Genomic DNA, 27,684 nt, shown 5'->3' with positions numbered 1-27,684 from the left:
AAGAATTATATATAAGCTTTATTTCAGTGTGTAAAATTCCAAGACCTACAATTTGACATATTGCTAAACCAGTAAAAAACATCCCGAATTATTGTAGTCTGACGGAACGATGGGCTGTGCAGCTTTTTGCAGAGACGGCAGAGGGAAAGCCCGTATGTCGAACCAAGCACAGCGTGATTTGTTTTCCAGCGCAGATATTTTCTATGCAGCTCGAAGTCACCGGCTACACTTCTGAGGTGTTCGGCAAGGTGTTTCGGTGACCTGAACGTTAGCGCGTCAATAAACGAATCTGGAGGAGCAATGGCAGTGTAGTTGGCTCCACCGAGGACCACGGGAATGATGTCGTAACGCAGGACATTGAAAAGTTTCTCAGTTACGTATTCTCTGCATATGGAGTTCTCGAAGGAAAGGTAAAAGAAGTACTTCTTCGCGAACAGTTGGTAACATTCGCTACTAATTTTTCTCGGGCATTTTTTTGTGCCGCATTCACCATACACGTCCACAGTGGCGTACTTCCTCAACTCTTCGACGTATTCTTCCCTCCGGCTGGCCGTTTTGCAATGGCTAACAGCCCATCCGGCCATCTTGGACTTGTGGCGCCAGGTCTGCCAGGCCTTCTCGTGATCGTAGCTTTGATTTGTCTTGTGTTCTGTAACTGCCCCGTATGCGTTGGGAATGTCCGATTCTGACCTGTAAAGAAAGACCGAAATACATTAAAAGTGGGGTCCTAAATTACCCACTATATCCGTGAGAAGACACGATTAGGGTATAATTAGAAATTGCTTGCTGTATATTAATGTAAGCCTAACTTCAAGCCGTGTCCGCCAACATTAGGGCTGCACCCTAGCCAGTTGTGTTCAGTTTCGTGCACTCAATGGCTTCTCTGCCTAACCACGTTTACACCGTTGCTTGGCGGCAATTATTACACACTGTAGTCTTCGGCACCCAGAATAAGCGCAAAAAAGTGCGAGAATTTTATTCATACTAAAAATAATGTTTCAACGTTTCAATGATTTTTATGAGAGCCAACGAGGAAATAACAACGTGTTCAAAACCAGCATCATGTTATCGTTCACTCCCAAAAAATGACGCGCAAGCAGTGATAGCGCGCTAAAAGTTAACATAATCAAACTCTACCATGGCGGTTGGTAGAGGGAAGGAAAACAACAAAAGTAGGTGGAGGAGGGAGAAGCTGTATTTACGTGGCAGGGAGGGATGAAGCCTCACCTTCAGGCGATATTTTCAGCTAAGGCAGCAGATACACAGTTTAATTTTAACAGCAGAGCTGTTTAATTACGTTGAGCTGGGTCCGCTGGCGAATTAGCAATAAAACATACCAAGAAAAAAAATTTTTAGGTGCACGGGGCCCGGAAGTGGCTTCGCGCAGGGGCTTCAGCAAAAAAAGTACCGAGCGCACGTGAGCGTGCGGCTCAGGAGGAGCGCCCGGCGTTGTCCAGGCTTGCGTATGGGCTTGCACCACGCAAAGAGCTCCCGGCTTTGTTATCGTCGTCGTCGTTGGCACGGCGGATCTCTGGCGCGGCGGTAACTACAGCGCTCCCCCGGCAGAGCCGGGAGCTGTTGTGTCGCCCACGTGACGTTTTTGGTCTGTTGAGGTTGGCACTTCCGGGGCGGGGGTTTGTTAAGACGGAGAAGCACTGGGTGGGTCGGATGGAAGCGACGTAACCGGGTTTGGCACCGGTCGGCGGCGATGACGTCATGGCCGCCGTTAATGTCGACGGTGACTGTCTTGGGTTGCCACTCACCGTAGAAGGAACGTGCATAGACTGGCCCTTTCTGCTCCCTCTCTCCTGGTACCCGCCGTCAGTTTTGGGAGATGCTAGGTCGACCCCACGCTCTCAGCCTTGCACCACTCGTGCAAGTTGCAGCAATTTTGATTTACTTTGTACGGGCTGATGTACGTAATACCGCCTAATTGAGTCCCGAACGGCTGAGATAAAGAAATAGCGCATAAATGACCTCTTTCGCTCTAACCGGAATGCACTCCTGAAGTTTGAGGTCTGCAGGTCCAGCATTTTGTGCTGTATATTGATATCACATATTAGCCTGTTTCACTTCGTGAACGGCGCAAATTCAAATAACCCGCTCACTCTTGCATACGTGCGTTACGAGAAAATGGTGAAATACGGATTCGCGCATTTCTCGGCGTAACATTGCCCAACAAAACAAATTGAATTTTTCAATGGCCTGAAAATTTCCTGCGAAATCCGCAGAAATGGGTAAGTTTCCTGAGTCACCTTGCTAGAGGTTGGTTAAGGGAAATTTTTTAAAAACTGCTTTTACACGTTCTTCGGGGGTACCTATATTGGAGCTAACCAGTTCTATAGGTGAAGAGGCTCACTATGAAATGCGGAATACATGAAAAACATTTTAGGTCTTTTTGCTCGTTCATTCCTATATCTCTAAAAAAAGATCCAGCAGTACTGACTAACTACACCGTTAAACAAATGTGCACCAACACTTTATGACGACATGACCAGCAGCTTGGGTCCAGACGTTGATGAGAGCTTTTCGGCAATTTTGCTGTATTGGGACTGTAAGTTTTGTGAAAATACATCTCGCTCTTAGCGACCTCTTGAACAGTCGTAAATACGTTTTTGCTCATTTTATAGGTAACAATTCGCAGCAAAAGCAAATTCGCAATATGGAAGTGCGGCAAAATTATTGAGGACTCCGTATAAGCATGTAATTTATTTCTAAATGCGCATTTTTAACACTGCGGTTAGTTTGCGCTATATGATAGAACTTTTCCACTTTTTCTCTCTTGGGTGTAAAATTTCCAAAACGCCAGCCTAAGTGAGCACCTAAGCGATGAAAGACCCATACTCCCAAAATTTCATGTTTCTATCTAGGTCCGGATAGTTCTGCTGGGTAGTGATAAATCAGTCGGTCAGTCGGTGCTTTGGCCGACACGTCTGCCCTTAACATTAGAGGCATATCTTGTATCCTGGTACCTCCACCCTTTAGTCATTTTAAAGAAAGTATTAGACGTACTAGTGTGGTGCGCGCCTAGACACATAAACATAATTACATTGCGAAGATGCACCTACAGTCTTGGTAAAAAATGTTTAGGCTGCGGCGACTATATCTGGGCGGGAGCCAATAGACGGCCATCACGACCGGCTAGTCGTTGTGCGACACTAGAGTTTTGCTGGTGGCGCTGTCGACTAAACTTCCGCAATTACTGGTTGCTCGTCCAAGGAGTCTAGCCGCAACCAGCAGACCGCCGTGACGGCCGTCTGCCGGTTGTGACCGGACGTAGTCAGGGCAAATTGCGCTCTTCGTTTTATTTTTTGGCGGGCGGGATAGACAGAGTTGCTCAGAGCCAGTTTTTGCAATCGGCCAATTCGCTGCAGGCGGCTCCCTGAAGTCTGTGAGTTCAAATGTGGAACTGAGTCCTCTAAACAAGTGGTGAGACGGATGCTGGCATGGGGCTGCAGGTGTGTTTGTGGAACAGCAGGATCAGGTGCGCGCATTTCCTCGCCCAGTTGTTCTATGGCTACAACTGAAGGCAGGACGTGTGGCATCCGGAGTATGCATTGACTTCGATTCGTGTAAAGCTGGCGCCGTAAAACCAGATTAAACGCACGCGCGGACCTCCATTTGATGGCGCAGTGGTTTCGAGGCATGCGATGCCTGTACACCTTCACGCTGTTTGATCCCGGAAAGCTCACCCTTAACACAGTCTGGCTCGTGACAAAGCCCACCTAGTCTAGCTGCGCTGTCTTTAAGCATGATATACCTCTATTCGCGACGTAATCACTTGAAAGAAAAACACTAAGGCCATCTCGGTATGGTAGCCCTCCTGCAGGAGTCGGCAACGCCCGAGATCATTGTTCGCACTTTGCTGGATCTGTTCTCCCACAAATACATCAAGCTTCATTTTTTTGACGGCGAAGTGCAAGAGAACCTGAATGGCGAGACTTTGAGCGATGGCATTACCATACCGCACCTTTTCGCCGATGAAATGCGGTCTTTCAGAACACGCCCGTAACAACCCCTGTCCAGCCCGCCAGCCACGCCCACGATTCCAATAAGACTGATTGAGTGAGCATCAATCAGCAGCCCCTGGTATTTACACCGTACTGGATGGAAGCGGCCCAGTTTGTCGCTCTTGAGATAGGAGAGAGGCACCCCGGAAACAATTTGAGAAGGCTATGCATGACGAACACGGGGTTTACATTAGGGCATCACCATTGTTACCTTCCCACGCCCCTCGCCATGAGTCTTTTGTCAGAGCAGCTCTTACAACGCAAGAGAGGACCTCGCTGGACATTTAATAGTTTTCCGGACCATTCTGGCAGGTGCCGGCTTTAATGTTCTGCGCAACGTCGACAGCAGGCTTCTTTCAGACGACAGAAAGTGAAATTGGCTTAGGGAAGATGCCGCGTGCGTGCTTTCGCTGTCTTCTTCGCGAATAGATTCCCATGTCCTCAGTGCTATCCGTGAAGCATGTCTGCTTGCGCAAAATATAACGGATCTTTGTGGCCTGCATCCGAAGGGTGGATCACTAGGAACTGCAAACTGAAGGACAGCGGTAAACGCAGCCCGCTTTCATTTTCTGTCTCTACGGGGTGCCAGCCGCCGTTTTGTCAGGTGTTCACCATCTCCGTATCCATCAAGGCCCAGGATATGAAACAGTGTCAGAGCGATGCTATTGCCAACGACTGCGCATCGAAGCTTTTTTTTCCTTTAGGAAGTTTTCCCTTCGTTCGGTACGGCTTGTGGAGGCAAAGAGCAGAAAATTAAAGGAACAAGTTGTTCCAGCCAACAGACACATTTTGGGGCGTCGAGGGTTATGCGAGCTAGCGCGAAACACCAAGAAAAAAAACAAGAGTTAGATGTAAAGCACAGCTTGCCTTTTGTGCGATAGATGACTGGGTATACCACCTGCCGCTGCCATGTGGCCGCAAACACGTTGGCCGCATCGTTGGATCCATAAATGTGCGATGGCAAGGGAATAGATGGTCTATACGCCTCGAGCGCGGCCTGTAGGGGCGCCACTGAAATCCCCCTAGCGACCCGTTTCGAAAGCAGGCGCGTTAGTCCCCGGCCAGCTCCCCCCTGTCGCCGTTGCTTTTGGGGCTCGTTCAAGACAGTGATTTACCGCTTGTCCGCGTTCGAAATACCGAATAACGTGGAGCAGGCACTCTGTTTGCAATCGTGGTGTGTTCACGGGAGTATGAACGTTTATGACGCGATCTTAGTGAGATGTATATGAGCGCCGGGGGTGTGTCACAGGCCGGCGTCCCGAAGCCAGCATTTGCATGCAGCTGATTGCAATTCCGCTGCCCTGAAATTTAGTGGCAGTGTCTCCGTAAGCAGTGTTTCCTCCGATGGTCATGTAGCGGCCATACACACTATGATGTAAATCGACTTTGTGCACTTAGAAAATCCAGCGGAGCACTCATACCTGACAGCACGCAAGTTACGCCTGCCAATATCACATATCAGATATTGATCAGTACCATGAACAAGCCAATGCGGCATAAATTTCACAAACATTGTACCAAAGAAGTACGATGGATAATGCAAAATTACACTCCGGAGTCAGCACACGACGACAAATTTAATGCTGTGTCGTCCTGTCCCGAGGTGAGCGCTCGCAAAGATTCATCTGTTACATTTATCCACCACAGCAGCGCGAAGATGGGCTTATAGAGTAATCCGCGTCTGTGACCAAACTCTTCTTCGAAACATCGTCATATGACACAGGGACACTGCAGAACCTAGCATAAACCGAAATCAGAGACTCTTATCAGATACGACACTCTTCCAACGAGCCCGTGTGTACGAGATTTCGGCGCACGTTAAGGATCTCCAGGTGGTCAAAATTAATCCGGAGCCCTCCACCACGGCGTGCCTCATCGACTCCGTTTCGTCGGCGCGTTAAACCCTGCAATCAATCAATCAACTCTTCCAACGACACCTCGTATCGCTTGTGAACTGCCTACCCTGTATTCTTCAAAAAATGCGTCCGCCGAGTGATCAGCCGTTCGTTGAAGGCGAAAAACAAACGAAAAGTGAACACGCAGCTTGTGTGTGTGATTAATAAAACGTTCATTCCTTGATTTCGCTCCGCATTTGTAAACAACGATAGTTGAGCGTCCTCCTCCTCACCCCCCCCCCCCCCCCCCCATGTCTAGCGAAATAGTGCATTTCGCATCTAGTTGGTCTGGTGAATACTACCTTGCTCAAACAAACGTCTTTAGCCTTTCAGACGCTGCACTCGTTTTTTTTTTCATTCCCGTACGCTTATTCTATTTATTCCTGACTTGCAGACCATTCATCGTGGTTTCATTAATATATATCTTGGTTCTTACTATAAGGCATGAGTGGGCACATATCTGACAACGCACAGCCTTTGAGTGTACTTAACATTTTCGCGTCGCTTATACTCCCATAAAAGGCACAAGTTTTTGTCAGCTATTGGGTTATCACATCCCCGAAACATATTTTTCTACGACGTACATATTCGAAGCAAAGCCGCATTTGTTGTCTGCGCTGCAAAACGAATAAACCTCTTGTCTAAACGAGGCGACAATAAATAGAATTCACTTCTGCTGACGTGTTCAAAGGTGACAGCGGTGATATGCTGCTGCCGTCGCCGACGCCCGCAAGAGCGGCCAGGAAGCGCGCAGAACTGCCTCCCCGGGCAGCTCTTGTTGGCGTTAGAGCGCTCTACCAAGACGCAGCTGTTTTTTTTTAAGTGCCCTAAACGTGCAGTTATCTTACAGACGTCACCATAACAAGTTGTTTAGTGCGCGGAAAGGCAAAAAGAAGCGAAAGAGAACCAAAACACTGCATTACCACCTATCAGCCACGCAGCGCTAATCCCGCAAACGCCGCGGAGAAGCGGCGGCAGGCGGCGCAGCGATCGCGAATCTCGAGGCGTATAAGCGTGAATGGAGGCGTTACCTACGAACGAAACAGGGCCCATTTATCACTGCGTTGTTGCACGTGCGGCTGTTTCCCGGCAATCTTGTGGGTCCATTTAGAGAGAAACAGCTGCTCTGGGTGCTTTAACTTTAACAGTTGCGGTAATCGATGTCTTAGTGCACCCTCCTTTGAGTTAATAAAGACACATTACTTGTACTTAAATTACACACTACTCAGAAATTGCTTGTGGTTTCGTGTTTCTTGATTTTTCACGAACAGCCCTGTTGTTTAGCGCATGTAACTCTAACTTACTTACTAATTTACTAACTAAAATTACTTTCTCTCTTGTAGAACGGCTAAGGAAAGAATACGCTTCCACGAGGAAAGAAAGTGAGTTTTCACTTGGGGACAATAGAAACAATTTATGGAAGCTCAATTGTGACATCCTTGAGTCGAAAAAGCGCTCTCATACCTTTCTTATAGTTTCTTCTAGACAAGGCTCAACAGATGTGGCGAAATGAGTGCAGGGGAGGTAAAGAGAATATACAGTACCAGACGGACATGTGGTGCACATGATTGTTTCTGTCCTGGCTAGATCCCTTCTCCACAACTACGGCAACAAATAGGAGATGTTTGTACTCTCGCACGGTGGTTGGCTGACGTCTAAAGACGATTGAAGAAACGTATCATGAAATGTTTTTCTTTCTGGGTGTATTTCTTTGGATGAATATACATCTAAAGAGGAGCTGGAAAGCCGGGAACGGGATTTCTTATTAAATGGCAACACCAGCTCACCTGTAGGTCATCGTCCAGTTGAACATGTCCTTTAGGTGAAGAAGTGGCTTGATGTAAGGAGGGGCCTCTCCTGTCCAGAACACCCACTTCTGACCCACGGCCCTGCATTCGGGCATGTCGTTGAGCCTAATGTCGGCAACGTGAAAGACCACCGCGTCGCTTAATCCCAGTGTAGTGCGATCGTAGCTCAGAATGCACTCCTCAGGGCAACTCAATCGTTGGCGTGTAACATTTTCTGAAAGACCCGATGCGAAATGTCCATATGGAAGGTGCCACAAAAGGATTCTGGGTACATCGGGTTTCTCGAGACGCCCTGTCTTGCGCCTGTAGTAGGGAGACCAGTCCTTGCTGCAATCCACAGGTCTTCTGAGACGGGGTTCGGTATTTCCATTGTAGAGGAACATGGCCAAGGCACAGAAAATTGTGGTGACCGAGGCTGCCATTATTATGCGCGATCTTCTGGTGGATGGCCACATCTGGAAGAGCCCAACAATTTGGAGTGCAAAATTAGCTATTAAACATCAAGTGCTCTACAAAAGAATTAGCAGCTTAATTTTGTTTGCGCCTCTACTCAGCAGATTTCTTCGACGTTCTTGGTTGGATGAAAGAGGCTGAGGAAATATTATTCTCATCGAGAGTAAGAAGCGCAGACGTTGGTGCGAAAACAGCTAAGGGCATTCAACGTAAAGATAACTACTTTGTGAGATCACGCCGAGATAATTTATCTTCCTATCATTTTAATTGTAACCATGACTTACATCGCATCGAATACTTGACGGCAAGGAACCGTGACCGAGTTTCTACTACATAGGTCAGTTGGACATTTCCTGTGTAAAGAGTTGCTCCGCCGCAGCTGTCATTCATGTTTACTATTTAGGTACACACATCAAAGACGGGCTTACCTCCAAACAAGGCGCTGGAAAGTACATCTTTATACAAGTATTGGTGTAATGGCAGCAGAAAGCGGGCGATTCTGGCATTGAGTCTGTTTCAGCGACATATCTGAAAAGAATGAACATAATACTGCCGCGAACCATGCATTGGGTTTGTTTATTTACGTTTTGTCTTTACCGCCCGGCTGCGCGGGTCTGTCTTACCTGTGTTATTTATGTGCAAAGGAAAGCGCGTGTTCTCTTCTTTCTTTCTATGCCGCATGTGTTATCTCTTCTGATAGGGAGAACGTTCCGAACTAACGTGAACACACTAGAATATTCTACTTTGCTCTGGACGTAATTCGACGGTTCCAGCAACACTCGCGCCCAAAGATAAATTCCCGCAGAGCAGACGCCGCGGCATTCGATTCGCCCACCCTCGCATGCGTACATCACTTTGCTGACTGCTGCTTCGCCGCCTGTGTATTCTTTAAATTGGTAGGGGAGCACAAGTTTGCTCCAATAAACTTGGTTGGTTGGTTGGTTCCTTAAGTCATGGCGCGTACCCACGTGGGGGACTGGCCAAGACGCTGCCAGTAATATTTAGGCTGTAACCTGGTTTATTTTAGAGAGGAAAAAAAATGAAGTACGAGAAAAATATTGAGAGTAGAAAAAGAAATCTTTGGGTAGAACATGATTGTCAGGTGAAAAAAATGCGAATGAAGGCATATCTATCTAGCAGGGCATCCGGCCTGTCTTGGTTTTCCTTCAAGACAAATACTTCGTTTTTGTCCACGTGATAATACTGTATCACGCGCTACGAGTAGTCTCGGATGGTGTCAGTATTTCCGTCAACAAAATTGTGCACGGAACTCGATAGTGTGCAATCAAGGCCGGATCCCAAGCTTTTTTTTTATTGTAGGGTTTTAACGCGCCGACGCCGCGCAGGCGATGAGGTACGCCGTAGTGGAATGCTCTAGATTAATTTTGACCACCTGGGGATCTTTAACGTGCACCGAAATCTCGCACACACGGGCGCGTTTGCTTTTCGCCTCCATCAGAAAAGCGACCTCCGCAGCCGGGAAACGAACCCGCGACCGCGTGCTCAGCAGCGCAACGCCTTAGCCACTGAGCCACCGCGGCGGGTCCCAAGCTTTTCTTGCGTAGCTGATAGAAAATCAGTGAACAAGGACCATAGGAGACAAGCATTTCTTGCGTAGCTGATAGAAAATCAGTGCACCAGCACCATAGGTCTCCGGAGATAAATGAGCGGGCTGATGCTGCTGCCGACGTGCGGATATACCGGGCAATCCCCTCCAGCACCTCACCGATACCAGCGAAACAAGAGCATGCCGTGCGTTAGACGTTAGCAAATATACTAGAGGACTACCACCCGAACTTCCACAGTCTATCATCGCCACACGACAAGCTGACTAAAGAAATAGCCACTACCTACTGCCGCCTTTGAAGGAACACATACCCACACGGCATCCTTCTCCACCCCATCAACCCCTGGGTACAACTCAGGTAATCTTTAGAATGTTTTAAAATACCCACCGCAGAATTAGCGGACATGTAAATAGCTCCAAGAACATCTGTGACATTCTAATAAACATTTCGCAAAACACTTTTTACATCTTCAACAGCAGCAAGCCTGAATATCTTTACTGATCTTAAAAAACAGCGACCCCTCTTCTTTTCCCGTCACGATTTTTACCGCAAACATTGTAATTCTCTGGCAGAAATTGACTATCGTATACGTCTTCATGTAACTATGTTCCTTGCTACTGCTGTGCCAGGACCGTGGTAATGTAGACCACCTTCTAGTTGTTTGGTTGACTACACTCCGGCAATTGTTATTTAAAACAAAACGGCTATTTTGTTGTTTTAAGGGTCATTTAAGACTCTCAGAAACCCGGAAAACCTTTAGCTGGAACGTGCGGAAACGAAGGATGGTCGAGAGAAACACGGACGACACAATGCTGCCCGTGAAGGGTTTCCAGCGATCATGAAGCAACTCGCCCAATCCCAAGCAACACTACTCTCGTAAATTTCGCACCGCTTCTTCTCCTTTTCATTCCAAGTGGACAGAGCCCCGTCTGCGCTGATTGTGGCAACAGAGCAGTTTTACCTCAGCCACATTAAAGCATTCTTAGGATGAACTTTGCACTACCTTTTTCTAATTTCTCTGCTGTTGGAAGAGAAATGCCCTCAGATTACGAAAGTAGTTCCTGTGAATTTTGAGCGATTCCTTCATTGCTGCCAGTGAGCTCGGTAGGAGCATGTCGGACACAATAGAAAACCCATTTTGTCTGATCGTGCAGGTCTTTCCTGGTTTCCTGCAAGTGCAAGAAATGCACGCATGCGTCTCATTGACTGATCAGACAACCAATTCTTCATCTGAACGACAACCCAATCGCCCCATGGCACCAGTCTGACATCAGCGATGTTTTCTTGACACTCACCGCTTCTTACGCGCTTGCGCTCTCACCGGTGACGTCCGACAACGTGGCTCTACTGGAGTTTATAAAACACCGCCTTACGACGGGCAAGGTGAGTGGGCTCAGCAGCAGTTCAAAGGACCTAAGGGAAACCCATGTTTTCTAATCGTGCAGGTTAGTACTTATGTACCTGTAAATGTCTCCAAAATGGCAATCGCTTTTTGCAGCTGCTGCTTTGCCCACGAGCTGTAGGAAGGGCTGTATTCAATGCCTTATGTTTTGAAATAAGCCTGTCAACGTTTGATGATGTTGATACAAATACAGGTCCTCTAGATAATAAATTTTCGCTTCAGATCTATGCTGACCAGACCACTATGATGTCTTCATAGTGCAAGAGTATAATGCAAAATTGATAGTGCATAGGGCAACAGAGAACTACACATATAAAAAACAACGGATATATTGACTGCTCTAGATGCAAAGATGGTGTCCCGTAATGTTCCTAAAAAGAAGTAAATGCTGCACTCAAAATAGAAGGGCACATGACATCTACAGCAAAACACATTCTACGAACAAGAAAATAGGAGCAGGAGGAACAATTTTATGTTTCCAGTAAAGGAAGAAAGTAAGGAGAAACCTGAAGACCTTACTGAGTGAGAACACTGTTGACTTTGATAAACGACAAGCTGTCCCTACTAATGCAGCTTGTTGCGAAAGTGGGAGACATCGAGTCTTCAATCGAGCGTATTTCAAAGTACGACACAGTGCTGGAAAAAGTTGGCTACGAATCGAACGATATGTCGCCGCTCAAGAAAAAAGCAACGGTTAGAGTTGGGTGACGCTACCTTAGTGAAAACCGTGAACGCGCATGTACCCAAACTTGGGTGGTACTGTCGACGTCAAAATATCGAAATCCGCGGTTTAGTACAAAAAGAGAATCAGAATTTGTGAAGTTTTATGTACTGGCAACAACGCTTAGCCTCCGCGGGCTGAACTAAACCGATATTTAAAATGTACATCGCCTGCCAGAATGCCCCCAAAAGAGCGTATTGCAATAATTCCATCTTGCTATTGATACTGGGGATTGAATTATCAACGAATAATTAATAAAGCAATGTTTATTGTTAGCGCTGATACACCAATGAGCTCAGTGTCGCTCTCTCCTGAAAACAAAACATCCGAAGCTGCGAATTTTTGGTAACAGAAGCAAGCAAATGGCTCCTGTGGCTTGCGTGGGCAAAAGCCGAGATGGTGTTGTACACGTCCCTCTAAAACAGGAACGAAAGTTCCTTCCCCGTTCCATTCCAATTTTGAAACGAGTTCCTGTTACAAATTCCTTTATTGCGAAAGGAACGCGTTCCAGTTTCACTTCGAACATTGGAACGTGTCTTTATATTAACGCTGCATTTCATTTCAAAAATTCAATATACGATTTCGGGTAATCCTGGTTCGAAATAATCTGAGAAACTTAAAACTGACGTCGAACTGCGTATTTTATATGAGTATGACACGGCCGGCAGCAGATTATCTGAAGATGAAAAGAATAAAAAAAAACGGTACTCGACGAATTTTTTCAGGAAGAACCGGACAAATTTTATACATGTTTAACTGCGCCCCTGAAATACAATGTTCACATAAGAGACAGAAACGCTTAAATGATCTCAGCTAAACATATCTACCTAAAAAGGGGCTCCTCGTTCTCTCTCGTTCGCTCAACTGACCCGACTAGCTTCCCTAACCGGCTTTCCAGCTCTCGCTCTGACTGTCCAAGAACACCAAACACTAAGGTTTCATTACAAAAAAACCACGCCTCGAGGACCTAGTAACTAACATACACTAGGTCGCTGATTGGCAAGCTAAACAAAACCCAAAGATTGGTACACAGGCAATCACGTGATCCACTCTTTTACACTCACTCCCAGGTATTTAGGAAAGCCCAAGTATAACACTGGTTGAAACCGACCAACTAAAGCAACTCTGAACGCTGTCCGTCGACCTTCGGGTGACCTCTCTCAGGTATTTTCCATACGGCGTGCGACGAAATTAGGCCCAACAATGACGAAATTCCTGTCCTTGTCGACACGACGCGTGAAATACGAAAGGACCTGGCATTCCCGTCAACCCATTCTCGCCAGATCGGCGATAGACCGCGTCGTGACGAAATGCGCGTGTGCTCTGCAACTTCCAGCAATACATCATCCCGAGATAATGCGGCGCGCCCATAGCCGGTGGTCCCTCGGACGACCTCACAGCGAGCGCTACTCCCCCGACAACAACTTAACCGCGCCTTGCACTCACTAATGCGGTCATTACCCATGACAATATACAGATACGATAGTTACACAAGGGACCTGCGGCACCGCTTGGACTTAGACAACCTTTCCCAGACAGGAACAATTCTATCGGCCAGACGCAAATCTTGCACTCCACATACAAACTATGAAAGGTGAAAAGCATACTCGTGGCAGCGCTATTCATTCGTCGAACGCCGCCGAGTAAGCTAATGAAAGCTAGCACAAGCTGCGGCCAGCTGCGTGGTTATCCCTCTGCCCTTGACCTTCGTGGAAGCACGTTCCGCTGTAGGGCGGACAAATTTGCCAGCCTATAGAAAGGCACACACAGTAGCGACTTGTGGATTTTAGTACTCGAGCCTTGGCATCAAAAGCAGCGAAATCATGCCGATGTAACATTTGCTGAAGGAACTCCGTTCCTGCCGTTCCTTCACAAACCTAACGAGGTAACGTTACAGTTCCACCAACCCTTAATGGAACGGTGTCGTTCCTCCGTTCCTCCAAAAAGGAACTAGTTCTAGGAACGGCGTTCCTTGGAAAGCCGCTTCGTACAATACTTGCCGAGAAAAAGTAATGCAGTAATGAAATAAGTGTGGCAAAACAACGGTCATATGCTTGTTCGGAAACCCGAGGGTGAGAAGCCCTCATATTTATTGACGAAAGTGTCCTTCTTAAGATTACTTGAGCAGCTAATACAGAAAAGAAAATTGTGATAGTGTTCTATTTCTTAAATGGCTGTATTAAATACATAATGTGCTTATCAAGGCACGGATTCTTCGCGGGCGTTTTGCTACAGCATGAAAAAAAATCTAACTTTTTTCTTTCATTCATTTAAATACGGAAAGCCATAAAAAAAGACCGGGAAGTGAGCTTAGTTTTATCACTTTTTGATAAGCAATTTGAATGCTTTTTTTTAGCGAGACATGGCTTCTGAGCACCAGTGATGCAACAGTGATTGACAGGTAGCATTGCGGAGCGATGTATAGAGCTAGAAAGAAGGGTGGCAGTGGTGCCCTTTATTTGCAAAACAAATGCTATTATGGCATGCTTTACAGTTGCTCCAAATTTTGAATGACTTTTTGCGAAGACAAGTTCTTTTATAGTAGGTGTAATTTATCGCCCACCTTGTGGCTCCTCGAGCCAATGTTATCTTTCTTGAGGAGGAGGAGGACGAACAACTTTATTTAGTCAACAATCTTTGAGATGTTTAATCAATGATGGTCTTGTTCTTGACTCCGTGAGGTGGCCCGACCACCGTCCTTCATGGCGACTTCGAAAGCCCAGTTCCCGGCTTGAATTTGGGTCTCAGGTTCAGAGGGGGTCACCGCAGTCTCCCATTGTATTTGGTTAGACCGATGCCATTCCACTTTAGGTTGGAGCTCTGGGCATTCAGATAGGATGTGGGCTAGGTCATCTTTTTCGGCATCACACGCTCTGCATTTTGGGGTGTGCAGACCTTGGTACATTGTACATTAGGACCAATTTATAAGGGTTCAGAAATGTATGAGATTGGACTTGCCTCCATGTCGCTTGCTTGTTTTTCGTTAGGGAATAATGAGGGGCAGGGTAAACTAGCCGTTCATTTCTGTAGTGAGATGTAATCTCTTGAAAAGTAACCACACGCTCCTTAGACATTGAAATGGTGCTGGTATAATCCGAGTACCAAGACATCTGCTGTTATTCTGTGTGGCTTTAGTGTAAACATTCTCGTTGTTTCAGATTTAAATGAAGCATTTTGTTATACCGCTGCGACCCGGGAGACGCAGATGAAAACAGCAGGGTGGCGATCCACGTATTCGTTAGGCGTGGCGCTTTCCCGACGAGGCCAGGCAGAAAAGGTATTCGGAAAGCGGGTCTCGGCGAATGTGGCTGCTTGACTGAGGCGCACGAACGCGGGGCACAAAAATTTACGCAGTCGTCTTCGAACTCCTCGCTGGCCAGGAACCAGGAAGGCCGGCAGTATCGCTAACTGCGAGATTGTGCAGAGGATGGTGAGAATACACACCTCCAACAGGGGATTACTCGGCTTAACAAGCACCCACGCTACATTTACCCGCCAGAGGTCATCGTGACACCATTGGGGAAGTGCACGCCCCGGATTCCTCTATGAAAGAACGACTTTGTTGGCAGTCGTTTTACCTCGGTGCTACGAAAACCTAATCCTGCCGTAGCTAAGAAGCCTGCTGCTGTTGCTAAGAAGTCGTCGCACGGTCGAGGAGGCCCTGTTAGTCTCCCGTAGGTTTAGTAAAAAAAGATGGGACATTACGTCCGGCACAAGAATCGTCATAATTATCATCATCATCATCATTATCATCATCATCATTATCACCAGCCTATGTACGACCCCTGCAGAGTAAAGGCCTAGATCTAGAATTATCCCCATAGATCTACAATTATGTCGGTCCTGTGCTAACTCCGACCAAGTTATCCCTGGAAATTCCTTCATCTCATCTGCCCATCTAACTTTCTGCCGCCCCGGCCACGCTTGCCTTCTCTAGAGATCTCCGCTGTTACCCTCAATGGCCAACGGCTATCTTGCCTTAGCATTATATAACCGGCCCACACGCATTTTTTAATTTCTACTAATATGTCGTTAACACCCGTTTGTTGCCTGATTCGCTCCGCTTTCTTTATGTCCCGTAATGTTACACCTATCATCTTCCCTTTCATTGCTCGCTGAGTCACCCTCAAATTAAGTTGAACCTTTTCAGCGAGCGTCCAAGTTTGTGACCCGTACTTCCGGTAAGATGCAGCTGTCATACGCTTTCTTCTCTAGGGACATTGTTAGGCTGCCATTCCTTATCTGAGAATGCCTGCCGAAGGCACTTTGCCACTTTCTTATCCTTTTAATTATCTCTGCCTTATGGTTGGGATCCAGGGTCACTGCTTGGCCCAAGTAGATATATTCACTTACCACTTCCACTGCCTCGCCACCTATTTCAATCCGCTGTGCTCTCCCGACGCCATTGAGCATTACCTTTGTTCTCTACATTATAATTTTCTGACCTAAGAATGTACTCTGCTTGTCCAGTCCGGTAATCATGCTTTGAAATTCGCCCTTCCCCCCGAGTTACTTAACAAGGCATCGTCACCACCAAATCAGAGGTTACTGAGGTATTCTCATTTAACCCTTGCTAGCACCTGTTCCCAATCCAGTGTTTTGAATACTTCTTGTAAACATGCTGTGAATAACATTGGAGAGATGTGTCGCCTTGTCTGACGCCTTTATTTATAGGTATTTTACTGCTCTCCTTATGGAGGATGATCGTAGTTGTGGACCCTCTGTAGATATCCTCCATTATTCGTACGTAGTGTTCGCCTACATCCGGATTCCGCAATGTCTGGATGACTGCTGAGGTATCCATTGAGTCAAATGTTTCCTCATGATCAATGAAGGTTATGTATATAGGTTGAGTACACTTCGCGCATTTCTCTTCCACCTGATTGTTCATGGGAATATGGTTCATTGTTGCATAGGCTTTAGGAATTTCTGCTTGTTTATTAGGGTGACTGAAATCTAAGGTGGCAGAATTTCTGTTAGCAATAACCTCGGTTTTGTGTACATTGCTGCAAAACCCGAACAGGTGACCGAAAATGACTTTTACCCATTGCCTCGGTTTCACGGCAGTCTCGACAGACTACTGCACGCCCACTATTTTCAGACTGTTGTGTTTAAAAGCTGGTGTTGACAGATCTAGGTCGAACGGCGCAGGTTATAAAAGTGCATTTCTTATGCCTTACGGACTGTACGAAGTTAAAGTGTTGCAGTTCGAGTTTTGTTCTCCCCCAGACACTTTTGGAAAGATGATAGACACCCTCCTGGTGGGTCTAAAGTAGCAAAGTTTCTTGATGTATCTAAACGCTGTAATAGTGTTTTCCACAACGTTTGAAGAACACCTCAAACGCCTTACGTCAGTCCTCGGGCCAATACAATCTGCAGTGCTAACACTAAATGCGAAGAAGTGCCATTTTTGGTACAAGGTGCCGTTCGTAGCTCGTGTTCTCAGCAGGTACTGAGTTCGACGTGATCCAGTGAAGGTTGAAGCGCTAACCAGGTACCCCATGTCTACCAACAAGAAAGCTGTTAGGCGCTTTTTGGAGCTGAGCACGTATTACCGACGATTTATAGGGAACTTTGCCCACATTGCAGCTCCGCCCACCCACTTTACATGGGATGATGTCGCGTTCGTTTGTAAGGCCGAGCAACAGAAAGCTTTTGGGGAGCTGGGCCAGCAGTAGGAAACATCACCGGTCTTTGCCAATTTCGACGAAGACGCCACCACCACACTTCCCGCCGATGCCGGTAACCTTGGACACGGAGTGATTCTTCTGCATAGACGAGACAGCGCGATACGCCAGCAGAACATTGCCTATTCGGAAGACTACTACCATACGAATTTTGCCGTGGATTTATAGTGGTATGTCACCACCACTCACTGTTCTGACTGATGAGGCTTAAACATCCCTCTGGGCGACTAGAACGTAGGACCTTTCGGCTTCAACAAATCGAAATCATGGTCCACTACAAGTCCGGCCCAGAGCATGCCGACGCCGATATCCACTGCGTACTCCAGCTGTTCCTGCGTAGGCGAATGGCTACGGGGTTCACGACGCTTTTTTTTTTTTGGTATGCTGGAAGCGTCCTCTATGTCGGAGCAGCAACGACGTAGGCTCTTAGTGAAGTTGGTATACGCCATCCACTCGGACTGCTTGCTGGACAAGAAACGCGGCACTTATCTCTCATTGGGGTACTGTACGGCGGCTATACACACCTCGAGCACTTATCGACTTTACTTATATCTATTGTGATAAGCTGCTTCCTTAAACTTGTTTTACAAAGTAATCAATGTTTATACTCGCGTGACATCTTCAGGTGAAACACGGAATGGCTTCTGCTTAACAAATGTTCAAGGAAACTATATTAGAGCGCATGTTTGAACGAGCCATTTTAGCGACAACTTGTCCGTTCGGTGTTTTTTTCCGCAAAATTACGTTATGATGGGAGTAAAAACGTTGCTAGAACAATATTACGTAAGACAATTTGGGATAATACAGAGTATTTTGTGCAACTCGTATTGTGTACAAACTCGGTGCAGTACTTGCAAACAGACCAATATGTTTTGTGTGGCGATTTCATAAAACAATTACTGCTTTACGATGTCGAATTTCAAGAAGCTACCATGCAAAGTAGCGGAAACAATCCCTGCGTAACGAAAGGAACATACACAAAAGAGCCAAATATAAAAATATCAATATACTTCACAACGTGCTGGGAATAGCACGACTACAGCAGTAAAATATCCCCGGAATAAACTGCTAACCAGGTACGAAAATACGGTATTCCATACTATTCGAATGAATTTTTGGATAATTGCTACAATTTTTGTAAGGAATGCCAAACTGTAAATGATTCCACTACATTGCCAGCAGAGATAAAAATTCGGGATTAGACTTTGAGAAGCACAAACCTTGAAAATAAATTTATTCTTCATTTAATGACCTCCGGAGCTTACAACGCCAATGTTGATAATGAATTTAAAAGGTACACGTCTTCCAGAATGCAGCAATCAATATTTCATTGCACTGAAACTCCTACAGAAACCTGCATTTTGATACCTGAGTTAAAAATGTTTTTTCTGGGGCTTTTGATACTAACGGAGCTTCACAAATAAAGGACGTCTACGATTTATTTTTCTGATGTGCTATACCATTTATGTAACCGAATCTTCGAAAATGGCATGTTCCCAGACAAACTGAAAGTCGCCAAAGTTTGTGTTTTGTACACGGGTTGTGCGGTTGAAAACACTAGGTACTATTTGTAGGCCAATATCTCTGCCCTATCATTTTCCAAGGATTATAAAAAGTAACTAACACCGCAATAGCTATGAACTTCAGAAATGTCGATTGGCGTAAAAAAACCACATGTCTTTAGCAAGGGAAAAGTAAACGGAATCATATGTACGCAAAGTAAACGCACACGGAAGTGAATTTGTCAAGCTTCTGTTGGTGTATGAATTGCATAGACTGGCTCAAATAAACACACTTTTCATCATTTATCCATTCGATAAAGCAGTAGTTAATTTATAAACACTTAAAAAATACATTCATGCTGAATTTTTGCGCAGCGTACGACAAGGACAGATACAACAAGGGACACGAAGACCAGCGCAGACTAACAACTGAAATTTATTTCCTAAACAACACATATATATACACTATCTAACAACCCTTGATCACCGCGCATGAGCAGGTTAGTACACTCTCCATCAAAATGCAAAGCATGATAACAGCACAATCAAACTGACTTGATAAGGCGAACTGCCGCCTCGGAACAAAATTATACTATCTTGTATTGGTCAGGAACTGTATTTCTTTTTCTCACAAACCGACTGAAGGGTGGCTCACGCATGCTCCCTTGATCGCAGCCATGTGCCAAGCTTCTACAATCTCCCTGGTAGTGTGATTAGGGTGACAGACCTGCTCATGCGCGGTGATCAAGGGTTGTTAGATAGTGTATATATATGTGTTGTTTAAGAAATAAATGTCAGTTGTTAGTCTGCGCTGGTCTTCTTGCCCCTTGTTGTATCTGTCCTTGTCGTACGCTGCGCAAAAATTCAGCATGAATTCTGAGTACCAACTAGCCCGCCTAACGGTGTTATTAAAAAATACCATGTGATATCCGAAGTGGCCACAACGTATTCGGCTTGGGATGTTATTGTACGATGTACAAGATTTTATATTCATGTATACGCACTTGTGTCTGTCAATATAAATTTTTATCAAGGAAAAAAGTTGACGTAGCTTGCACTAATGGTGCAAGGGTTGAGAAACTGCAGAGCTGGCTGCCCCTCTCCATCGTCGGAGGCCCGGCCGTTGCATCTCAAATTTATTTCCGAACTTGCCGCCAAAAGTGCTCCATTACTGGCAGTCCAGGGTTGTTTCGTCCGCAGGCTTTCACATGACCAAAAGTGCGCCGTGGTAGCAGGTGCTAGAACGCGCGTGTACTGTGCATCCGGAATGCAACTTCCAATCGACGCGCACGGTATTTGTTTGTTAAAAACGAAGATGGTATTCCATTGGATTTAATCATGCTACTGGGCCTGTACAGTATGTGGAGGTGTCGGATGGTAGTCCGGTACTGCGACATTCATGCACGTCCTGTGCGGTCTATATACTAGAGGCTGTGGTCTTCAGTTGTAAAGGCACAAGTTGTTCTACCAGAGTGGTTGTCACGGGTGGAAAAGCTAACACACGTGAAAACTTTTTAGCCACTAGCGCTATACCTCAAAGTGGGTACTGTGATTTTATAACTTCGTTCAACTTTATTTTGTTTGTACCACTGCTTCTCGTTCTACCATCGAGACATGTTTGGAAATAAAAAAAAGCGACGTTAATTCAATCGGTTAGACGCCGCTTTCATAACGCGATGGACGCAGGTTTGATACCGACCACGCAAGAGTTTTTTTTTTCTTTCCAATTTGCTGCACACGTTATTGCTTGCCGCCGCTGCTAACCCCGTGCCCATCTGGCCTTTGGGGTGGTCCGGTTGTTAGTTGGCCGCTTTCACGGCGTCAAGACTGAGGGTTCGATTTACTGTACCTCCATAATCACATTGTTTTTCTTGAGGCTTTGAGGCTTTTTTTTTTTGGTGTGACGGACGGACAAAGGTCGGCCGTGCCGCTCTGCTCTTGCAACTTTACTACAATTGGGAAAAGCACAGCTGCCGGAATGTAGAGTTTGGGGATTATTTTTGGATAGTTGGTAAAACAAGCTTTGGTTTCGGTTTCATGCAGCAGCATGTTTTGCGCCTGATATTATCGTTGGTTGCGCTTTCTCGTTAGCTCAGGATTCGGCATACCGCAATTTCTGTCAATTTGTCAACTTTAGAATGGGTCAGATATGTCTGGCAATACCCCTTATAATTGTAACGTTCAGTAGGGAAGGCGTACGCAGTGGCTGAACTCCCCCCAAATCACCGGAGAAGCCCAATTGGGGGCGCTTCGCCCCATCCTCAGAGCTTACCTGGCTGGTTCCTGGTTGTTAGTGTTCTCAGAGAGGTCTGAGGCACAGCTAGGTAGTGTCTTCTTCGTACTGGGCGAGTCATTATGCCTCATACCACTCCGAACTTGTGAAGATTCGAATAGCGCCCCGTTGTTTACGGTCTGCTTTCGTGAAGCCGTGCGTCCGCTATGTCAACGAGGTATTCAGTGAAGAGATTTGTGGTACGCTGGTTCTGCGCAAAATGCTTTGCGGGTACCATGTGGCCAGCTATTCAGGAAATGTAAACGAGAAAAAAGAAACGACCCTCAAAGAAGAAAAGTCAGCCCAGCGTAGAACTGTCACAGGTTGCTGTTATTGTTTATCTGCATGGATTATCCCATAGACAAGAAGGTGGTAAGAAAATACACTGCAAGAGGGCTGTTTTCAGAAAAGAAAAACAAAATAGTAAGTGTTTTTTAGTCGGTAAAACAAAAATATAAGGGCAAGAACGCAGTAAAGAATTATTGCACTGCAAGTCATGTAAATAAATATATATAATGCATAAAAATGTGGTGTGTCGGGTGCAATAATGGTCGGTGACGTAGGCGTCGGGAAAAGAGCAGGTGTTCTAAACATATATGATTGAGAGGACACTTGTCCAATCTAATAAAAGCCCGCGTGCACAGACTTGGCCCCACGTTGCTAATCATGAGCACGCACACCCAGATTTGGTAACGATGTCATCCTGTTGAATGAAAGGAATAAATCATGCAAAGAAATTGTACAAGCTTTGCGCATTTTCCGAGACAACGAGGTTGGTGTACGTCCCCGTCGTTTCTACTGCAATATAAGGGTATGTCATTAGTGCCCTTGTGCTTTTGAAGTGCCGAGAAGCACGTGTTCATGTGTCTGTCGTCGATCGTTCTTGCGCTGTTGTGTGCAGCGCTCTGTGTATGTTTTTATTCATGGGAAACACTTCTTAGAACGTTTTGTAAGGGATACTTTCTTGACAATTTTTTAATAGAAATATCGCCAATACCAGATAATTTATTCACTTTAAGGCTAAAAAGTAGTGACCTTAGAATATTTTTAACAAAAAGTGGAAGAAAGGCCGGCTGTAAAGCAGTAGAATGCAGAGTGGATAATCTTGTACTAAATGGCAGAGAACCCGACACTCGTAAAAAACTGGGTATTGAAAATAGCAGCAATGGGTGCATGGTTACCGGAGACATTAAAATAAAAATTGCAGCTGATTTCACTGCGACTGCTGACATTTCAGAAGCCTTTAATCAAACGCCACATTTTCGTATGGTCGGAAACGTGTCGTCAAGTTTGTTTCGAAAATAAACAGGCATAGCCAAAGAAATTGTGCCAATAACTTTGCTTCGGGATTCCATAAACTTGGGTAGTAAAAAAGAATAAACGGCGATTGTATTCACTGAGCCCGGATAATACTGGCCTCGAGGACATACCGTAGCGCCACCTATGAGTGACGTCACTTGAAGGACGCCGGGTCGTGTTGTCGTCTGCTACAACCCAGTTCCTGTGCCTATGCGACCGCGTGTTTTTTTGTTGTGACTACCGCGTCTCCCCCCTCCTTGTGGATTCAATGCGAATTACCCAAAAAAGTGGTCTGCAGACCGAACAAAACAATCCGGGCAAGCCATTAGCGACTCGCTTGTTCCCGGCGACACCGCCGCGTTTAGGTAGTTGCTACCATCGGAACCCTCAGCTCGTACGCAGCCAGCTAACGCCAAGGACGACGCAACTGAAGCCGAGGAAAGTACGCTGTCAATTCATTATGAAATAGTTGCGACGAGACATGTATGAGACTGTGTGTGTATGTGAATACCTTGTATCAGCGACGGAAACGCGTCGCTCACTTGTGATCTCACCGCGCGATCTCCTCGCATTGCCTGGTAAATGAATGGCTACGCGAGAACGGTGATCGGTGATCGGATTGCTTTGACGCACATGCTTAAACGTGCTGCTGTGATCTGTTTATCTTAAGCAGTGCCTATTTCCCCTACAATGCTTTTTTTAGTTATGCCCGGATTTGATTAACGATCACTGCTGTAGCATGTACTCTGCACGGCTATGTTTACTTTTCGCGATAACTTATCCGCAATGTATGAATGGTATGAACACGAGTTTTCAGCGCCTTCGAGCGGGTTTGGGCATGGTTATATTTACTTCCCATTATGATCTCGGCATGGGAATTGAACCTGCCTTTCTCTAGCATCAATTTTGAAACCCACGACTGCTTACAGAAGGCGAGGCTGTGTTCGAGGCAAAACACGTCGTTAATGATTTGCGGTAATGTGGAGTTTTAGAATAGAAGAACCGAGCGTTGAGGGCCCCCAAGAAGTTAAGGGAACCCAAACGCAACACGCCCGCGCGCGACGACAGGGTGTTTTCCAACAAGCTCGCCGCCGGCTTCGGGTGCACAGTCGAATGTTGGGAACGCGTAGCGTCGCGGGAGATATTTCATCGCCGCTATCGTTGCAGTTGCGAATGACAGTCCCTAGCACAACTTATCACCGCACTGTTACCCCCCTTCTCGTACGTGGAACTCTGTATCCGCAGTAATTGCATGTTAAGCGATCGATGATCAAAATGCCTGCCACGGCCTCGGCCAACCTTCGGCCACTCGCCACACCACGCGTGAACGCACCGGCGGTTCCGGACCGACCTCCGCGGCCGGTCGGCGTAAATGCCGACAGATATTTGAGCGTCGCTTTGAAAACCACAGCTGATGACACTGCCTAGCACAATTTTTCACACCACTAACCTCAACTTTGAACAATTTGGAACTACTTTTTCACGACCTTGCGGATTTTAAAATGCGGCGACAAGTTTTGCTGTAGCGACCTGCGTCGGTTCGAATCGCTCCGTCGGCCGTGCGGGCAGGCACAGCGGGTGCGTGCGCGGAGCGTTTCTGCGAGCAATACACGCTTCATAATTTCCTGCTTTATACATTTCTCACAAACAAAGGAAATTTGGAAACTTCACTCAGCGATCGTATACATTGTTGATCGGGGAAACGAGCCGCAGCTTACGCTTACACCGGGTTAGGTGCATACATTCCCATACACCACCAGCTCATGTTGTTTGCGGATAATGTACCACAGTTGATACGGTTATAAAGTCCCAATGAGGATGAGGTCTAACTGCGCTTGACGCACTGAGAATTAACTTCGAACGACGGAAATTAACATGAAAATATTTTTGGAACGCGCATCCTAAACGAAGTACGTGCTGAAGTACGCAGCAAGATAGGTACGGGGATCATACAAGTGACGTCAAAACGACCGCAGCGCCGGCCTCTCCAGTGGTGGGCCTCGCGGCCAATATCTCCCCTTTATTATTGCCAAAATCTTTGAGGTGATCGATTTATTTTTCAGGCTCTCTGTTTAAGCCCAACTTTGCTTGCAGCTGTACCCCTGAATTGATCAAGCAGAATACCGAGATTGCCATAAAGGTCTGCTGGCGCTGTGTTGGTAATAGATGTATCCCAGGCGTACTCCGGAATTCAATTGTTAATATTTTGAAGACCGTGTAGAAATAGTTCTCAGTGTTTGACGGCCTATGCTCACTCGTTGTAGTAGATAATGAACCAAAAATAAAATACTGGTCACCGAGTTTTGATTCCATGGTCGAGGATTAAAGAGCACTCTTATGAGTTGAACCATTTATGTCATCAAGGCACGATGCGACGAGGTGTGAAGATGAGAATTCAGCACAAGTTACTTTTAACAGCAGAACTGGTTAAGCTTTCAGTTCCGCCGTCGAACGTTACCAGAGCATTCAGCCCAGCCGGAATCACATGAGCGTGCGCCTCCTGTGGAGCACCCGGCGTCGGCCAATTTGACCTTGAGAACACCCTACCCTGCGTTCGTGGCGTGATCTCTCGGGTGCTGTTTTTCTCGCCAGTTGGCGTGCGTTCGCGCTTGAAGTGAGGAGCACAGCGCCGAGTTCGCAAAGCCGTTTGCTGCGGGTTCTAATGCGTGCTAAGGCGGTCCACATTGAGAGAGATGCGAAAGCTGGCGGACAAAACGATTTGGACCTGTCAATCATGGATAGCTTTCAACGACAAGTTTACTCCATTTGAGGTGCAACAGCCGGGTCTTCGACGGAGAGAGGAGGCCACCAGATCTGCTGTTTCTCCAGCCTTGCACCATAATGCAAACTGCCGCAATGTCTTTAATCATTTCAGGTTACTTTTTTAGACATAAGGGCAAGATAATTGGAAACCAAGCTTAGAGTTGGACGAAGCAGGTCATTATAAATATAACCTATCATCATTACGCCTTCGTCCAGCGACAGCGAAGAGAAAGCAGAATTAGGCTTAGTAAAAATGCGTTCATTGCAGCGCGGCGGTCGCAAACAGAAAACAAAGTTAATGAAAACGTGGGCGCGCTTGAACGCAATGCACCTACTTTGGCCTGACTGAGTGACAAAGTATGCTCTGCTACTTCACAAGCGCTTTTTTAAAAAATGTGGCGAGTCCTCCTCCTCTCATTACTGGATACTTGTAGGGGAATGTTTGGGAACCTGATGGCGTAGTGGGGCATGCAATGTCTTTGTTGCTATAAAACATTCGTAGAGTAAACAGAAAGCTTACCTTAGAGCTCGGAATTGGTCCCAGGTTTGGCTCAGACTTCAGATGTTAATCTGGCAAGCCCCAAAAGAATTGCCTGCCAGTTTCAGGAAAAAAAAACTGTTTAGCTCCTGCAAGGGTCGTCGCTATCGAGCCGACCACTCCCATAACTAAACAATATTTTCAAGGTCAGATAACCTGTCGAGGCGAAGGACAGATGCGCCGTCACATTTTCTTGGGAAACACCTTCTTGTTTCCTGTCGAGATGATCTTTAAGCCCTTTCGGTTCACGAAATTCAGCAAAGCGATATAGCAAGCGGTTAATTCTTGTCAGAGTTTCCTATCAGAATTCCTTGTCAGACAAGTCAGAATTTCTAGTCAGATTGAAGCAGAGCCTTGGGATGGATCTGTCTCAAAAACTGCTAGGCCCTTTAAGAAGTTTATACAAACGTTCTATGTAGCTGCTGGTCTTGTCGGGACCAGAAAAAAAGGAAAAAGCACCCGCCGGGGTGGCTGAGTGGCTAAGGCGGTGTGCTGCTGTGCCCAAAAACGCCGGTTTAATTTGCAGCCGTGGCGACCGCTTTTCTTATTGAGGCTAGAAGCGACAACGCCCGTGTGTTCAAGCTTTCGCACACTTTAGAAATCCCCAGGTAGTGAAAATTCATCCAGAGTCATCACCTGTGCAGCGTCCGGGCGTTAAACCTCATAACAAATTAAAAGAAGGTATGGCACCCTTTCTCACCGGTGAGCAATTCGCCATTAACTGATCGGTTTCATGGATGTCAGTAATGTTATGTTCGGCGATGAAGTCAGTCATGAATGCAAGCAGGCCTTGCACAGAGGTGCCGGGAAACCAAGCATATCCTAGTTGACTGTCCTCGCATATTGCCCCAAATAATTTGTTTCTGTGCATAGCATATCAATTATGCCATTTTGCTGCGTTACGCTCAGCGAAACGGACAAACCTTCTGCCCTTAGCTGACTCGATTCTACCTTATTGTCGGTTGACGGTGCAGGGCGATGTCTTACTTTAACTAAGGAATTTGTACTGAGTCCACAACACTCTCACTCGTCAAATTGGAGGCTACCATGTCTTCAATTTTCCACACCGATGTCGCGGCAGTGGCAGTCAGGGGATCAAAATTAGCATTGCAACTCAATAGCTCGGCACCAGAATGATCGTTTTGAGTAGAACCTAAAATTGATGGGACCCCTATACTGGACCAACAAGCTTGGCAAATCTAAGTACCGGGCTTGGCTGCGGACGCCATAGTGTATATGCGGCATCGCTAACAGTCGAGCTGTTTTTCCAACATGGTAACGTTCCTTGCAAGCGGAACAACTCGGGAACTTCCCATGTAACCGCATAGGACAAACAACGCACAACAAAGACATGGAGATGCACTAAAATGCAGTCAACAGCAAGAATCACAAAGATACAGGCATTGGTCAGAAGGGCTCACCTGCCGAGTGAAAGCAACACTTCAGAACCCGTAATCCGTTCGCCCTGGACTTCAGAGCAACGCAGATCCCATGGCGTTTAGGTTGGCGGCGGCAGATATCAGGTGGCTTCCACTGATTAAAGTTGCACCCGAGGATGTCGATGCTTGGGAAAGCTCAGGAATGCGCCCGTATGAGGCCTGCGTGGGCAGAATGGCTTGCCTAAAGGCCGCATTCGAAGTAGATCCAGTTTGTGTCTTGCCTTGCAATCAGGGGAAAACAGCACCTGCAGAACCAGGAATGGGGTCGCCGCTGATTGCCGCTGATTACGCGCATGAGCACAGCTTCAGAGGCCGCGGCGAGAGCGA

General features: G+C 46.4%; 1 protein-coding gene across 2 annotated transcripts; it reads right to left on the bottom strand.

Annotated features, from left to right (window-relative positions):
* Nucleotides 1–27,684, bottom strand: LOC144157704 (alpha-(1,3)-fucosyltransferase C-like). Of its 2 annotated transcripts, XM_077688488.1 has the most exons (5): nucleotides 27,340–27,684; nucleotides 25,901–25,973; nucleotides 8,595–8,694; nucleotides 7,693–8,168; nucleotides 1–690 (listed from the first exon to the last, which is right to left on the bottom strand). In XM_077688488.1, exons 3-5 carry the CDS (start codon nucleotides 8,670–8,672, stop codon nucleotides 24–26), a joined length of 1,221 nt encoding a protein of 406 aa, XP_077544614.1. In that variant the 5' UTR covers nucleotides 8,673–8,694; nucleotides 25,901–25,973; nucleotides 27,340–27,684; the 3' UTR covers nucleotides 1–23. The 2 variants fall into 2 exon arrangements, with proteins under 2 accessions (XP_077544614.1, XP_077544613.1); XM_077688487.1 differs by lacking the exon at nucleotides 25,901–25,973.

Source organism: Haemaphysalis longicornis, unplaced genomic scaffold, assembly GCF_048455015.1.
Source record: "Haemaphysalis longicornis isolate Haplotype H1 unplaced genomic scaffold, Haemaphysalis longicornis Haplotype H1 scaffold_10, whole genome shotgun sequence".
Classification (NCBI taxonomy): Eukaryota; Metazoa; Arthropoda; class Arachnida; order Ixodida; family Ixodidae; genus Haemaphysalis; species Haemaphysalis longicornis.
This window is presented reverse-complemented; position numbering and strand designations above follow the sequence as displayed.